The sequence below is a fragment of the Perissodus microlepis genome, chromosome 14, assembly GCF_051167445.1.
Source record: "Perissodus microlepis isolate ML-2025 ecotype Zambia chromosome 14, ASM5116744v1, whole genome shotgun sequence".
NCBI lineage: Eukaryota > Metazoa > Chordata > Actinopteri > Cichliformes > Cichlidae > Perissodus > Perissodus microlepis.
Genome location: NC_140474.1, coordinates 28,044,315 through 28,058,453, shown reverse-complemented (window position 1 = coordinate 28,058,453; position 14,139 = coordinate 28,044,315). Strand labels below are relative to the sequence as shown.

The following is a 14,139-nucleotide window of genomic DNA, read 5'->3' as shown; positions in this document are numbered from 1 at the left end:
GCTTGGCTAAGAGAGTTCAGGCTGTTGTAAAGAATAAAAGTGTTCATCTCAAATATTGACTTTCATATATGTTATTATCATACAAAGTCTTTTTGCCTTATATACTTTTTTTCCATGCATATTTGCACATCTTCAATAAACCAATAAAGTGAGACGTGGCTCAGAGGACTGTAAGGACTTTACTGCAATTTTCACACTTTGTAGTTAGTCAGCGGGACAACACAGGCCCTTTCACGGGTCCCCGAGCCGCGTGTTTGATACCTCTGAATCTGTTTCTTCGTCGCTTCCGTAGTACAACTGGTCAGTGAAGTTAGCTAAAAAGGCTACAGGCTTGAGATCCGGAAATGGGGGCTTAAATAAGAGCGAAATTAAGTCCCACAATACCACTTGAAGATTAAAAAATAATAATCAAAATGCATTTTAAATATATATATATATTTTTAAATTCCTCTTGAATACAACTAATATGTGGAAAGAGAAGCAACTTTAGGTAAGGTCAACGGAAGACAGCAGGTTTATTTTGAAATTTATCCGGAAGAAGTTACAGCGTGTAGCTGTATCTTAGGTTGTATACCAAACTCTGGCGAAGGATAGAAATGCGCTTTCTTTTATTTACGTTTTTTGTGTTTTAAATCACGAGTTTGTCAGTCTAGTTTAACTTCATAATGTAGAGGAGCTAGCTAACGCTCGTTTGCTAGCGGAAAGCCGGCACAGAGGGACGGTTACTTTGTTGACCCTCATCCGCACGTCTTACCGCTCTTTGGTCATGTTTCTGTACCAAACACATTTTGTGTTTTGGGGCATTTTAAAGGGTCACTTCTTCGGCCACTCTGTACGTGGAGGACCTACGGTGCGCTATGACTTCTAGCTAAACTCGACTGACTGGTCGTCGTCATGCCGAGAGAAGCGACGTCCGCTCCGCTGACGGTGACTGTGCTGGCAGTGCTGTGGGTCAGTGTGGGTCGGTGCGATGTCTTCGGATCTCTGGGGCAAGGATGTGATAATGGAAAGGTAACAGTTTCACTACCTGTGTGTGTCTGCTGGTGTAAATGACATCCATGTTTTAAGTCATGTGGTTTATAACCTAGTATTGGTGATTAAAATGCACTTATTTTACGTGTGTGTGTGTGTGTGTGTGTGTGTGTGTGTGTGTGTGTGTGTGAGATAGCTCTCTTTGGACAGGGACCTGCCTGCGGATGCTGTTTATTGGGGCTGTGCTGCGTCTGCATGGCCAGAGTTTACTCAGGTAAACATGGAAATTCATACACCTTAGTCTAACAAATTACCACCATAATCACTGTGGCTCATATGGGAGGGGTGTGGTGCACTTACACCGGTTGCCAGGAAATGCAAACAATCATATGAATGAGACTGTTGTGATAAACCCTGCACACACAGCAAATGAGGTGTTAGAGCTGCTCGACCCACTTTGAATCACCTTGCGGCTTCACACTGTTACATATGTAACAGTGTGAAGTTAGTTGTTCCGGTTGCTTTGTTCCCAGATTACAAGTGTTCCTTCTAATTCCTCTTTTCAGAGACTTCCGAGTATTGACACAGCGTACAATCCTGAGGTGAGTAAACATCAGGCAGTTTACTTAAGAATCTCATATCTGGACTTTTTACGCAACCTTTGGCCCTCCAAACATAAAGCATGACTTGGTTATCTCCTAAAATCAAAGTGCAACTGGATAACACTTCAAACAAGTCCCATTCACAGTTCACTAAATTTGAAACCAATCCATTCTTTTATTTTCTTAACCATTTTTTCCTCATGTACTGTCCTGAGGGAGCCGGAGCCTCTCGCAGCTGACATTTGAAACCAGTACATGTAATAGCTCAAAAGCTTTACCAAGCAAGTGTGTTAGTTGCAACAAGATTCAGTTTGAGTTAACCAAACCAGCTTTTTTGCTTAGTAAAAGTAATTTGTGTGAAATTTACTAGAAGCTAACTAAGTGTTTGTCTTGTGTGCTTGATGTTTTCACTTCAGCCAGCTAGGCAAATATGCATGGATAAATCTATCTCCTACTATCACCGCATTCCCAACAGGTGAGTGTAAAGGTTTGTAAGTTAGAGCTGCAGAATACCTTACTGGACGGCCATACAATTAGTTCTGTTTTTACAAAGAGCTGACACAAGCTTAGTATTGTCACAAAAAGCATTGTTTTACTACATTAAAGCAAGCAACACACTGGCCACTTTATGAGGTACACATTGGTAATACCGAGTTTGACCCCTTTTGGCTTCAGAACTACCTTAATTCTCTAGAATGGTGTAGATTCAACAAGGTGCTGCACACGTTCCTCAGTATTTGGTCCATATAGACATGATAGCATCACATAGTTGCTATAGATTTTTCAACTGAACATCGGTGTGTTGGCTCTCTTGTTCCACCACTGTATTTTTTTCATCTTTAGGCATGAAAAGATGAATAAAAATATTGAAGAAAAAAATCCTGATTGAGGTTGTCATAATTCATGCATGACAGGGTTAAATAACAATAATTACAATGAAACACGTCTTACATCTATAGTAACATTAAACAACCAGTGGGTGACAGGGTATGGAGTGACACATCAGTGTCCAATGTAGTGGTTTATGTGCAAGTATACCACTGACACAAATACAAGAAAACAGCCTTTGAAAGGTGTCCACTAGTGACCACTATGCGTGAAAGGGTTAAGGCTTTTGAAGACATTAACCTGTGTTTCTGTGTTGGTGTTTGTGTTGCAGTGGAGCATACAGACCAATAGGAGCAGAGAGCGGAGAGTACTTGTACTGTCCTCCTCAGCGGTGGCTCAATAACTTGCAGGTTAGTTGCACTATTGCACATGGTTCGCTGCTGCCTCTGCCTTTGTATCTTCTGAAACATCAGTTTGTCTGTTCATCGGAGAGATATGTGCATCCTGTGTATTCTGTGTAAACTGAGCCTTTTTTGCAGTACTTTCAGGACATGTATTTTTCAGCACTCAGTCACATCCACCTTGAAGCCATACTTTATTGATTGACTTACTTTTTCCCCCCCTCCGCTAGTGTATTGCGTTTAAGCTTATAGTAACAACCTGTTAATTTGGGGGGCGCATCTTCAGTTAGTTTGCAAAACTGTTTTAACGACAAGCAGCAGATCACTTAGAACCAACAGTTAGGAAACCTTTATTGTCACCTCACTGAAGTACAGCAAAATTATGGGTATCGCTGTTTTGTGCATTAAAGCTCATTAAAGCACACAGCACTCCATAACTCACAGCTACACAAATACTAGCGTTTAACAACTAACAGAGTAACTTTATACTGCTAAATAAAAACGACCCTAAACACACCTCCCTATGGTTAATCATCATCACCGTGACAGTGCACTCGTAGTGTTATACAGTGTGCGTTCTTTTTGTTTTGTGTTTTTAATTCTAGCCCTGTGTGTATTAACATTAAAAAAGGGGGGATTGCTGACAGCAATAAAAAAAAGCTGGACAGACATACTGGCAGCAGAACAGCATTTTCTACAAGGGAGGAGCTAACTGTAAAATGAGAGAAAATGCAGAGTTTTTAGATAAAGTGTTTTGACCTGTCAATGTGGCGAAGGCATCCTGTACCTTTAGCAGAAAAACAGTCCCAAAGCATAAAGTTTCCACCTCTGTGCTTGACTGTGGGGATGGTGATCTTTGGCTCAGGATCAAAACTCTTCGCATTTAATAGAGAGAAACTGTCATTTTTTCATGAAGCATTTATAGCCATACCATGAATAACAATAGCAGGACTGGAGTATTTCTGGTGTTTTTCGTTCCTCGATCCATCCATTTCTTAATCTAGGTTAGGGTATTATACATTCATAACTATGGCCAATTTAAAATCACCCATTAACAAAACAAGCACGTTTCAGCATTTACTTATTTAACTTTTTTAATCACAGCAAACATTTTTAATTGCAACAGTATGGAAAATGTGTATAGTTTGTACGGCCCGCACCAAACAGGTGGCCTCTCCTAAAAGGAAGGCAGCCACCATTATTACACCTGTGCCTTCTCTATGGTGACAAGTTAAAATGTGTAGTGGGAAGGTCAGTCGCCTACCTGTTTTTGGTTTCTGCTTTAGGAAGGAACGCTTGTAAAATCCAAATACAGTAGATAAAAGCACAGAGCAATCAGGCGTTGACAGTTGACAGTAGAACACACACCTAATTCTTGAGTTACAAATTAGCCTTTATAAAATTCCAAGCTGAAACTCATGTTCATATCAAACTGCAGTCGAGACACGGTGTGTAGTTTTAAGTGCAGCTTAAGAGTAAACCAGGCAAGTGTACCAGCAGTTATTTTCTATGTGTTTGGACCCTTGGTAGGAGGGTTGACACCGACTATGAATTTTCCTTGAAAATCACAGATTTGGCCTCCTGCAGTAATATGCCAGCATATAATGTGGATCACAGCTAGTTCTCAGCTATCGTTCTCCACAGAGAGAACATCGACCAATAGGAATATTGATTTTTTTTTTTTAAAGCAACATTAGAAGGACTAATCAGAAAATGTTATGTTGATACAATGTTTATGTTGTTATAAGCACTTGAGTACATAGATGTTAATTAATCATAGAATGCTGCAGTAATGGTGGATAATGGGGAGATTCTGGTCACACGTGCGGTGTTCTGTGTTTTGTAGCGTGGAGCGGCGGTTTTGCTCTACCATCCGTGTGCACCGCCTCGCGAGCGTCAGATCCTGTCCGACTTGGCTCGCTCCTGTCTGCAGTCCTACATCATGACCCCACACCCACAGCTCAATAAACACATGGTAAGAAACACTTTCATCAACCTTTGTTCTCATCAGAATTTGTTGGACTTCTGGGATGTTAAACACGGATGCTTGTTAGATTTAATACCATTTCAGATTGGAACTCAGGATCTCGGAGAGAGACAAGATGCAAAAGCATTGTTTGCTTTACGAAGACTGTTGAGGGTGTTGGCCTTTTTAAGAGCACTCAGGCAGATGGTCTTGTACAAGATAAGTTTTTAGCCTCTGGGAGAAAGGAAATTTACCGAATGTGTTTTCTCTGCTCTGTGCTCAGCCTGTAGCTTTTGTGTCCTGGGGTCGCACCTTGGAGCTGTCCACCGCCGCGTCTTTAGACCTCTGTGATTGGCTGGAGGTCAATCACAGAGGTCAGACTTCAAGAAAAGAGTCTGATGGTGTGACGCAGATGAGGAAGTATGCCCTGCTGCTGACCTGGTCAGCAGAGCTGCATCAGCTAGAACAAACAACAAAAATGAAGGTTAGGAAACATGACTCAAGATTGAGCTAGCTTTGTTGAGTTATGTGATGTTTTTTAATGTACAGACTAGTAAATAAATGAGTAATTTCAGTTGTCTGATATAACTAACATTGCAGGATTCCCTGAGGCAGTGTTGTGAGCGGACCATCTATTCTCTGTTAAGCGGAGCCACAGAGGCTGAACTAGAGCACAGCGTGAAGACCGAACGCTCAAAACAAACAAAAGTGGGAAGCAAAACCAGGCAGATGAGAGCTGCCCTGAAAGACAGAGAGTTTCATGTTGACAGCAATGAGAGCAATAACACTATGGCAAATGTCTCCAGAACTGTTCCTCAGCGGTCAGGAGATGGTCAGAATAACAGCAGCACGCTTGGATCATCAGCAGATCAGAGGAAACTCTTTGATCTTTCTAGCTCCAGAGAAGCTCCTCAGGTTCCAACTCAAGCCTCTAAACCCAGGCTCACAGCTCCCTTGGCCTTAAATATCTCTGAGACAGAAGCTCAGACAGGCCTCAGAAAACTGAACCACTCTCCTGTTTCTGCACATGGTGTGAGCAGTAAACGCACCTTTACCAACAGGCCTGAAGCCCTGATTCTCAAGGAAACAGACTCTATTAAACACAATACCAAAGTGGACAAGTCTAAAGAGAAAATCCTCGACTCATCTGACGGCAACATGGAGAATAATGAAGTGGTAGATGTAAAGGAGAGAGAGCTGGAGCATACGCAGATCCACGGCGCCCCAGGATCTCACCAAAAAAGTGAAAGCACTGGCTCCGACTCTGTGCCTAAACCCCAGTCAGAGGCTCAACCACAACAGCATCCACAGGCAACCAGCCACAGCCAGCCTATCAGCCGTGACTGCAACAGCTGCGCACCAGGTGAACACTGTGACTGTGCCAAGGCCTCGGGATCAGAGGCCCAACCTGCTGCTGCTGTTGTATGTAAAGAGCTGCAAAGGACCCCGAGGACGGACGAAGCGGTGTGGGCAGCAGCAGCGCTAGGCTTCCTGCTGGTTCTCCTGACTCTGTCAGTGCTTCACACTCGCCTGTACCGCCACTGGAGGATCACGCCGAGCCTTTACTGGCACAACCCAAGCGACGACTACGACAGCGTTGCAGGTAACGTCATCAGGGATGAAGAATAGAGCTGTTATGCCCTAATTAAATTAGAATTTTTCTGAAAGATACACATTCTCTTTTAGGTGGAGCTTACAAGCCAAGCTTATTCCTGTTATGTTTTTTCTTCCAGATGTGATCCGCAGAAGGTTGCAAATTGCAAAGAGAAGGCGGAAAAGGGGCAGAAGGCAAGAATGCGTTCTCCTGCCGAGCTCCTCCAGCTCAGATGAATGTCCGTAGAACTGAAAGAAACACCCCCAACACTGTTTGGAGTGAACTCAAGTGATGAGGGGGAAGAGGGGACCTGAAGGAAAAGAAAAAGTTTGTGTTATGTATGTTGGACCCGTCTTACATGTAGCTGTCTTACACCTACGGTGTGCAGTTTATCTGAGAGAACCTATATGTTGTAAATTACACACACTGTAGCAGCCCTACAACCACAATGAACAGGCTCATAGTTATTTGACAGAGGACCCACCATGTCATATTTTTAACATGTCAATATTTTTTTAATTGAAAGGACAAAAAAAATGTTTTATCCAAAAGAACAGTTAAATTATAACCAGCCATTCCCCAAATAGTTCCCAAAACTCTTAAGCTTTAAAAATGTTTTCATAATTAGTTTTACAGAAATGTTTCTTTTAACTGTAAAGGTTTGATATGCGAAATGTAAGTTGCTGTTGTAAGCAACGCTATTTTTGTGTTGTCATACAAACATGTCAATAGCTGCATTCTGGAGATGTGATTGTGTGATTTGTAAAGAGTGAGTCTACACGTACTTGGATTAAAATTAAAACTGTAAAGTTAGAACATCCAGATCAGTAATGGATGTGTGGGGGACAAAACAAAATGATCCAGTCTTTTTGAAGAAGGAGGAAGAGGAGAGAACGTGAGTTGAACTGTGATGATCCAGACCACAATGGAAGGCAGAGTGAAAAGTTTTTGCTGAATGATCTCAAATGTACTTTTGCAGTTGCCATCATAGACACCTCAAAAATTACGGGGTTTAGTCAGATTGTGTACTTAAAATGGTCCATTAGCTTGCTGATGTGGCATTGCACATTTACCAGTTCAAAACAATAAAAAGCATAACAGGTTTAAGTGCAAGATGGTCAGGTTTTGTTTTTGTTGTTCCCCCAAACACTTGTTGATGTAAACTTGCTACAGCTGTGGCTGAATGTTGATATGTAAACAACTTTTGAACTTTTGCATACACGTGCAGATTAGCACCATCTGCAGCATTTTTTGCCTTACGACATCATTTCCATCAGCATCATCTGCTGTCAACAGTGAAAGGCTCGAGTATCATCTCAACTGAAACGCTCCTTGCACATGTACTAACAATTCCTATATAGGGAAAAAACCATTTAGTAAGAAAAAGAAATGCAGGCAAACCCTGGACAATTAAATTGTTTTATTATTTTATTACAAATGTACAGCTTATGAGTTTCCATTACGATTGACCTTTTTAAGTCGTTGTTTTCCCTACTTTACAGTTCTTAATTGTCTTCTGTTAAAAGATAACTCTCCCATCTCCCAAACTGTCGAGCTGTGAAGAAACACAGGAATGCGACAGTACAGGCTACAGTGCACTGTCACGGCTGAGAATCTGATGTATGTGTGCATGCGTGTGTGTGTGTTAAAGTCTGGCTGAAGAGTCAATGTTTGTACCTGTGCATGGCTTGGTCCAACCGATAAGGGTGAGTGTCTGATGTTGTCTATGTGCTAAATTCTGAACAGAATGAAGGCATATAAAGTCTGCAAAGTGTGACAAAACTGACACAAGCATTAAACATTCACACTAGAGGCACCCTATGTAGTGTCCACTAACTCAGAGGAGGACTGGGCCATGTGCGTTTTTAAGACCCCCGCCCCCTCCTCGTGATCTTTTGAGATGACTGTAGTGTTAAGCCCAAGTGTGCTTCAGACCATACCCCCACCCATATTTCCATATGCCAAATCCAATCCTGCACCCAATGTACTTGAGCTAAGACCTTTGGGAGAGTGCAGTAAATACTGCAGATCCTACGTCATCCAGCAGGTGTTTTGAAAAATAGTGCAACTAAGATCAAAGGAGACACGTTGTCATTCCCATTTTCCCATGGATACGAGCAGGATCGTTAATATGTACAATATGACTACATAGTAACACCACACCGTAACCTCAAAACATTTGAACAACTCCAAGTACATCAGGTGCCGAGACTTAAGAGGTGAGCAAGGACTTGGTGAACAGAGGTCATGGCCTGAAGCCCATTTAGGCCAACAAATATATAAATATCTCACAAACAAAAACTACAGCTTAATATAAAATATAGCATGAAAAATATACGTTCATATATATATATTTATATATATATATATGGCTCTAGACTAAAACATGGGCAATCATGATTAAAGGGGACACGTTTTTTTTCTTGCTGGCCCCCTGTGTGTGTTGGTGTGTGTGTGTGTGTGTGTAAGTGTGGTAGTATTTCTGTTGTATCAGCAGTCAGTACGAGATCACCGCAACTCAGCCAGTCATACAAGAGATGATGATGACGATGTGCAAAGGCATTCAATATTAAACAATGATACATTTCAAGAGTTTTTCAATGCACAGTCCAAGTTTCCCTCCCATGCAGAGACATGTGTGCAACTATGTCAAAGACTGAGGGGACATGGACTGAAATCCCACGTAGTGATCAGAGTAAAAGATTTAAAAAATATATATATAAACCATAAAATATTGGGGGGGGGAAGTGGACAGAAATGATGAGGCATTACCTCAAGGTGTTTGGAGCCAATTTGTCATCTTGTGGGGAAAAATAAAAATATTGTCAGCAATACAAGACACAAACTGAGATGCAACTGTAGTTTGATCCTTCAGTGTTTCAGGTGAGTAACTGAACGCTGAGATTACACAAAAGAGCGAGGTGAGGAAATCTCTGTTACCGAGGAAACCAGCTGCGGGAGCACTGGTGAAGGTTTTAGAGTAGAATCTTAACTTTAAAAAAAGAAAAGGGAGAGAGAGAGAAAAAAAAAAAAGAGGACAGTCGTCCCATAAGTTCCCAACGTGTTTACAGATATGACAATTTTTGTTCGGCACAGTACGCAACTGACATAAGTCGGTTGAACTGCACTGAGTTTTGTTCCCAACGCTGTCTGCAGAAAGGCAGATGGCTAAAAAGAGACAACTTCTGTGGCCCAGATCAGCAGGCTGTGACAGAAAACTGCTCGCAGGCTTCCACAGAAGCTTGTCAAACAGTCTCAAGGGTAAAAAAAAAACAACATAATAATACTTGGCAAACTAAATCAAGTGCACCTCAGAATGCTATCTGTGATCCTGGTTGCCAGATCTGGTGCTTTTGTTTTTTCTCCACAGGTCTACTTTTAAAGCTCAACTCCCAACACCAGTGTGTCCGCTTAATGACACTCAACAGTTACCAAGTAAAGCACCCGTGTCACTTAAGCACTTTTTGAGGAAGACTGGGGCTTAATCCTCCATGTGGAAACCAGATGTTCTTATTATTCTGCTTGGCACTGCGAAAAAATGATTACGAAGGTGATTCTGAGATGATTCCACTGGCTCTGGTAATGAGGCGAACAGTAAGAGAAATCAAGCGCAAAGAAAGAGAGGAAAAAAAGACAGCTGAGGACATGAAGGAGGAGCAGTTGTGATCCTGGTCCTGTCATAATGCACCATGCCTTTGGCAACTGTTCAACACCCCACAGCCATAAGATGTATATATCACATGAAGGAAAATGTAATAAAAACTCAACTGTCTTTGAAAAGGAGCGCTTGAGAAATGTCGAGGACCTTTTTTTCACAGGCTGATTCGTGTGTTTGTTTGTTTGTGTGCATGTAGACTTAAATCCCAGTAAGAGGTTAACACATACTCCCACCTGTCTCCATATTCAACTAAATGAGACAAGGAAAAAAAAACATACATAAAATAAAAAATGACAGTCAGTAAAATTATCAATACAAAGCAAAAACAATAGGTAAGAAAAACAACAACAATAACAATAAATCACAATTATTCCAGTGTAAGGGTTTTTGTTTCTGTAAGTCAGTAAAAAAAAAAGTATTTCTGTCAGACCAAACAGACCTGCACATTCAAAAGGCAAAAAAAGGAGAGGAAAGAAAGGAAAACATGCCAGATCATGCTGTGTACCACCAAAAGAAAGGGAAGGTGATGGGTTTAATTAAAATAAAAAATAAAAAAGCTGGAGCCCCTCCTGTAAATGCTTACCCCCATGTGGAAGGAAGTGTGGGAATCGGACTGAGTGGGCTGCAGGTCCTTCTCTGCACCGGACGCTCATCCAGCCTGGGACAGCGTGGGGGCGCGGGGTCCCTCTTCTTTAGAGAGAGGAAAGAAGAGGAGGAAGGACAACCCGATTCCTCGTAAGGACGGAGGGACGGCGATGGCGTGGAGGCTGGTCTATCTACTTCTCTCTCGGAGCATACGCTGCCTCCCTCCCGAAGCGGGAGAAGGAGGGACGATGAGTTACAAGTGAGAATAAATAAAGCAGTCTATGACACGTATGCTCGTCACAGTTTGAGCAGTTTATGGTACACATCCCATTCCAACAGTCTGCTAAGGTCCCTGCGGGCTGTGGTTCCCGTGTTGGCTCCTTCCTTTCGTCCTTCCCTACTTTCGCTTCCATGCCTGTGGAATTTTTTTCCATTCACTGTAGTGTTTCTATCATACAAACGTCCTCTGCTTTGCTTCCATCCAATTCCCTTCCTTTCTCTTTTCTCTTCCTCATGTCAGCCTTGCTCCCCCGTCACTTCAATTCCTTACCCTTCATCCTGTAGTGTGATCGTACTCCCCTCCCACCCCCTGCCCCTCCCTCTTTCTCCCTCTCCCGGAAGCCCCCTCCCATCCCACTTTAAACCGCACATGCACTGATCCTCTCTCTTTCTTTTGTCGGGTCACTGTTTCTTCTCACGAGTGGTGATTGTGACCAGTTGCTTGGCAGCCTTGGCGATGTCGTAGGCGCACTGGATGACCTGCTGAGTGAGAAGCTGGTAGTCTACTGCAGGAGCGCCAGGCTCTGAAGGCGCCGCCTTACGGCACTCCACCTGCAGTCGCGAGGCACTGGAAGCCAACAGGCGGAGAGAACAGTGGACTGCATCCAGTGCTGGTCGCTGCAGACAGAAGGAAACAATCAAAAAAAAAAAAGAAGAAGATGTAGATGTAGATGAGAGACACAGTGTGAGAAATAAAACATAAGGACAGGGCACTTACTTTGGGGAAGAGTGAAGCCATCTCTGTGACAGCAGAGTGGATCTTCTCAGAGCACGGCACAAAACTGAAAAGAGAAGTGATTCTTTAACTGAAGAGTCAAATGAGTCAAGGACTGTGCAACAGCACTAATGCAGGTGAGCAGGCGAGGTTCCTGCAACGACTCCTGTGGTAAAGAGGGAGCTGGTGTCCAGGAAGCAAAGTTTATCAAACTGGGAGTTTGAGTGACTCACGTTAAAGGTGGGTAAAAAAAGAAAAAGAAAAGTCACACAGCAAATCTTTAATTTTTAAAGAGATTCAAATAGATTTCTTAACACCAGCCGTATTTATCAATAGAAAGGTTTAGTGTGCTGTAATTAAATAAAACAAAAGAGTTGAAACTGAGGAGAAACACTGCATTAGCCTCAAACTACAATAACTGCATTCTTTCCTTATTACACCTATCGTCATTGGCCCTTGGTAACCCTGGTGACCGTAAGTATGAGACTGCAAATACAAGCACCCACAACATTCTGAAGAGATTATATTTCTTATGTGGCTTCCTCTAGTAAAAGCTGGAAAATATTGCTAGCGTAACAGTTCAGCCTACTGCTACTGGAGTTAACAACTAGATTCTCACTGTGCAGCTGTCGACTATCATTCACATCAGAGTTTACCATTTAAAAATGGAGATGAAGGTGCTGTCTATGTCTATCAGACATGTGCTGCTTTGCATTAATCTGACGGCACCTGAGCATTTGAGTGCACCCCGCTCATTCTCCTGGAAAAGTCATGAAGGGTAAACTTAGGTTAGGGGACACATCACCAGCATAAACTTCATGCGGTCACATGATCTCCTGTGTCTATGAGCTGCTCAGGTCTTTTGTAATTTACAGTAAGACTACTTAAAGTAGCTTTTTGGTGGTTTTGGTGCATTTTCACCATTTCTGACCCAGGGGGAGATTTTATTTAAACCGTTTACAGTTTTTATACATGGTCTTATATTTCCACCCCGAGTATACTCTTGTTTCTGTCCTCTGTCTTTCTTTCACATCTTTGTGATTCGGCCTCTCATAATGTCAACATCAACTGATTGTGAATTGCTATGATCTGATTTGATATTGGGGTTTTTTCTGATTGAAATCAAGAAAAAAATAAGCATAACATTAGCTTAACTCAATGTCTGACAGGCTGGTTGTAAGACACAATTAGATTTGTAATTTTTATGCATTTTATTTTAAGATGAAAAGGACTGTGCCACCATTTTTTCACCTACCTGTCGTGTTTGAACTCCTGAGCGGCCCTGAGCAGCTCCTGAATGTTCTTAGTCACCTGCTCAGTCTTCAGTATGACGTCCTCTGTGCAGGGTAAGGTGGGGTCTGGCTCACCCCCCTCCCCACCCTCCTCAGGCTCCCCACGGCCTTCCTCTTCACTGCTGCGGCCCATACTGGATAGGGAAACGCATTACGCACGCGACAATTAAAACCTCAGATCGAGGACAGTAGGTGATGTCATGGATGAGCATTTACAGTCCTTATGTGGCATTATGTCAACAGCTTGTGCCCCTCGTTTCTTACTAAAAACTGCTACCTCCACATTTGTGTTATAAGTAATTGAAAACAGTTTCTGTGAATCCATTTAAAAAATAAGATCATTAGAAAAGTAGGTTTTCGAAAGCTAGGAAATCTTTTTTTTTTTTTTTTTAACTGCAGATTTACATTCAAACACTGACCTTACTGAGGCGTCGTACAGTTGTGTGTTGTCGTAGTCGCTGTCGGTGCCACTGCCGTGCTTCTCTGGTTTAGGGACCTGGAAGAAAAACACAGCAGGAACTAAATAATCAGCACACATCATGTCCTGTAAGTATACCTCCTCAATCAAAATTCTAATTTTCATTTGTTTCCATGTAATTGAGATGGTTTCCACTGATGTCCATTAAATGGGACAGATATTACACTACATTTGGTCTGTGGGTAATTCTAATGGGGTGAGGGATATTCTGTGATTGAATCTCAGGATTAGGGCCAACAGCAACAGACCCATGAGACACTGGTTTGGATAAAACAATGTAAGCCAATAATCTCAACTTTCTGAATGCATTAAGTGGAGGATCATAAAAAGAAATGAAGAGCCAAAACAGCAGCAGCTCACCATGTATCTACCCATCTCTGCAGATCCAGACAGATATGGACTCCCTGAGCCGCCCTTCCTTACCTGGGAGGACAAAGGGAACACAAGGATAGAGAGAGGATGAGAGAGAGATGGAGGAGCATGGGTGAGGCCAGAAAGAAGATTAAAAAGAAATTGAAATATTAGCAGAAAGAGACAGATGATGAAATGAGCAGGGGGGAAAAGAAGCGTGGGGACATAGAGAAGAAGTTTTCTTTTTAAATAAACAGCAGGAAAACAAGGCAAATGAGTCAGTGAGAGCAGCACTGAACAACTCAACAGCCCATCATCTTTTTCTACACTACATGCCTCGCTGCTTATCTAACAGTAAGCAAACATACTGTCAACTAATCTAGCTTCTTCTGCTTGACTTACACACGGCACACAGCAT

At 42.3% G+C, this 14,139-nt stretch overlaps 2 protein-coding genes across 5 annotated transcripts in view; one reads left to right on the top strand and one right to left on the bottom strand.

Moving 5' to 3' along the window:
- Positions 1–525: 525 nt before the first annotated feature.
- On the top strand, positions 526–7,470 carry tp53i13 (tumor protein p53 inducible protein 13). The gene is made up of 9 exons (XM_084950783.1): positions 526–1,011; positions 1,169–1,246; positions 1,539–1,574; positions 1,991–2,049; positions 2,734–2,812; positions 4,650–4,778; positions 5,053–5,253; positions 5,370–6,372; positions 6,503–7,470. The coding sequence occupies exons 1-9, from the start codon at positions 895–897 to the stop codon at positions 6,607–6,609; spliced, it is 1,809 nt and encodes a 602-aa protein (XP_084806909.1). The 5' UTR covers positions 526–894; the 3' UTR covers positions 6,610–7,470.
- git1 (G protein-coupled receptor kinase interacting ArfGAP 1) overlaps positions 5,145–14,139 on the bottom strand; it is a 25,813-nt gene continuing 16,818 nt past the window's right edge. For 3 of the 4 annotated variants that reach the window (XM_084950777.1, XM_084950778.1, XM_084950779.1), the window contains 5 exons: positions 13,731–13,793; positions 13,312–13,388; positions 12,856–13,026; positions 11,604–11,667; positions 7,769–11,503 (listed from right to left, as the gene is read on the bottom strand). In XM_084950777.1, coding sequence (XP_084806903.1) covers positions 11,288–11,503; positions 11,604–11,667; positions 12,856–13,026; positions 13,312–13,388; positions 13,731–13,793 — 591 coding nt within the window. In that variant the 3' untranslated portion in view covers positions 7,769–11,287. Of the gene's footprint in view, positions 5,230–7,768; positions 11,504–11,603; positions 11,668–12,855; positions 13,027–13,311; positions 13,389–13,730; positions 13,794–14,139 lie in introns of those variants that run through there. The other variant, XR_014802207.1, reaches the window with a different exon arrangement.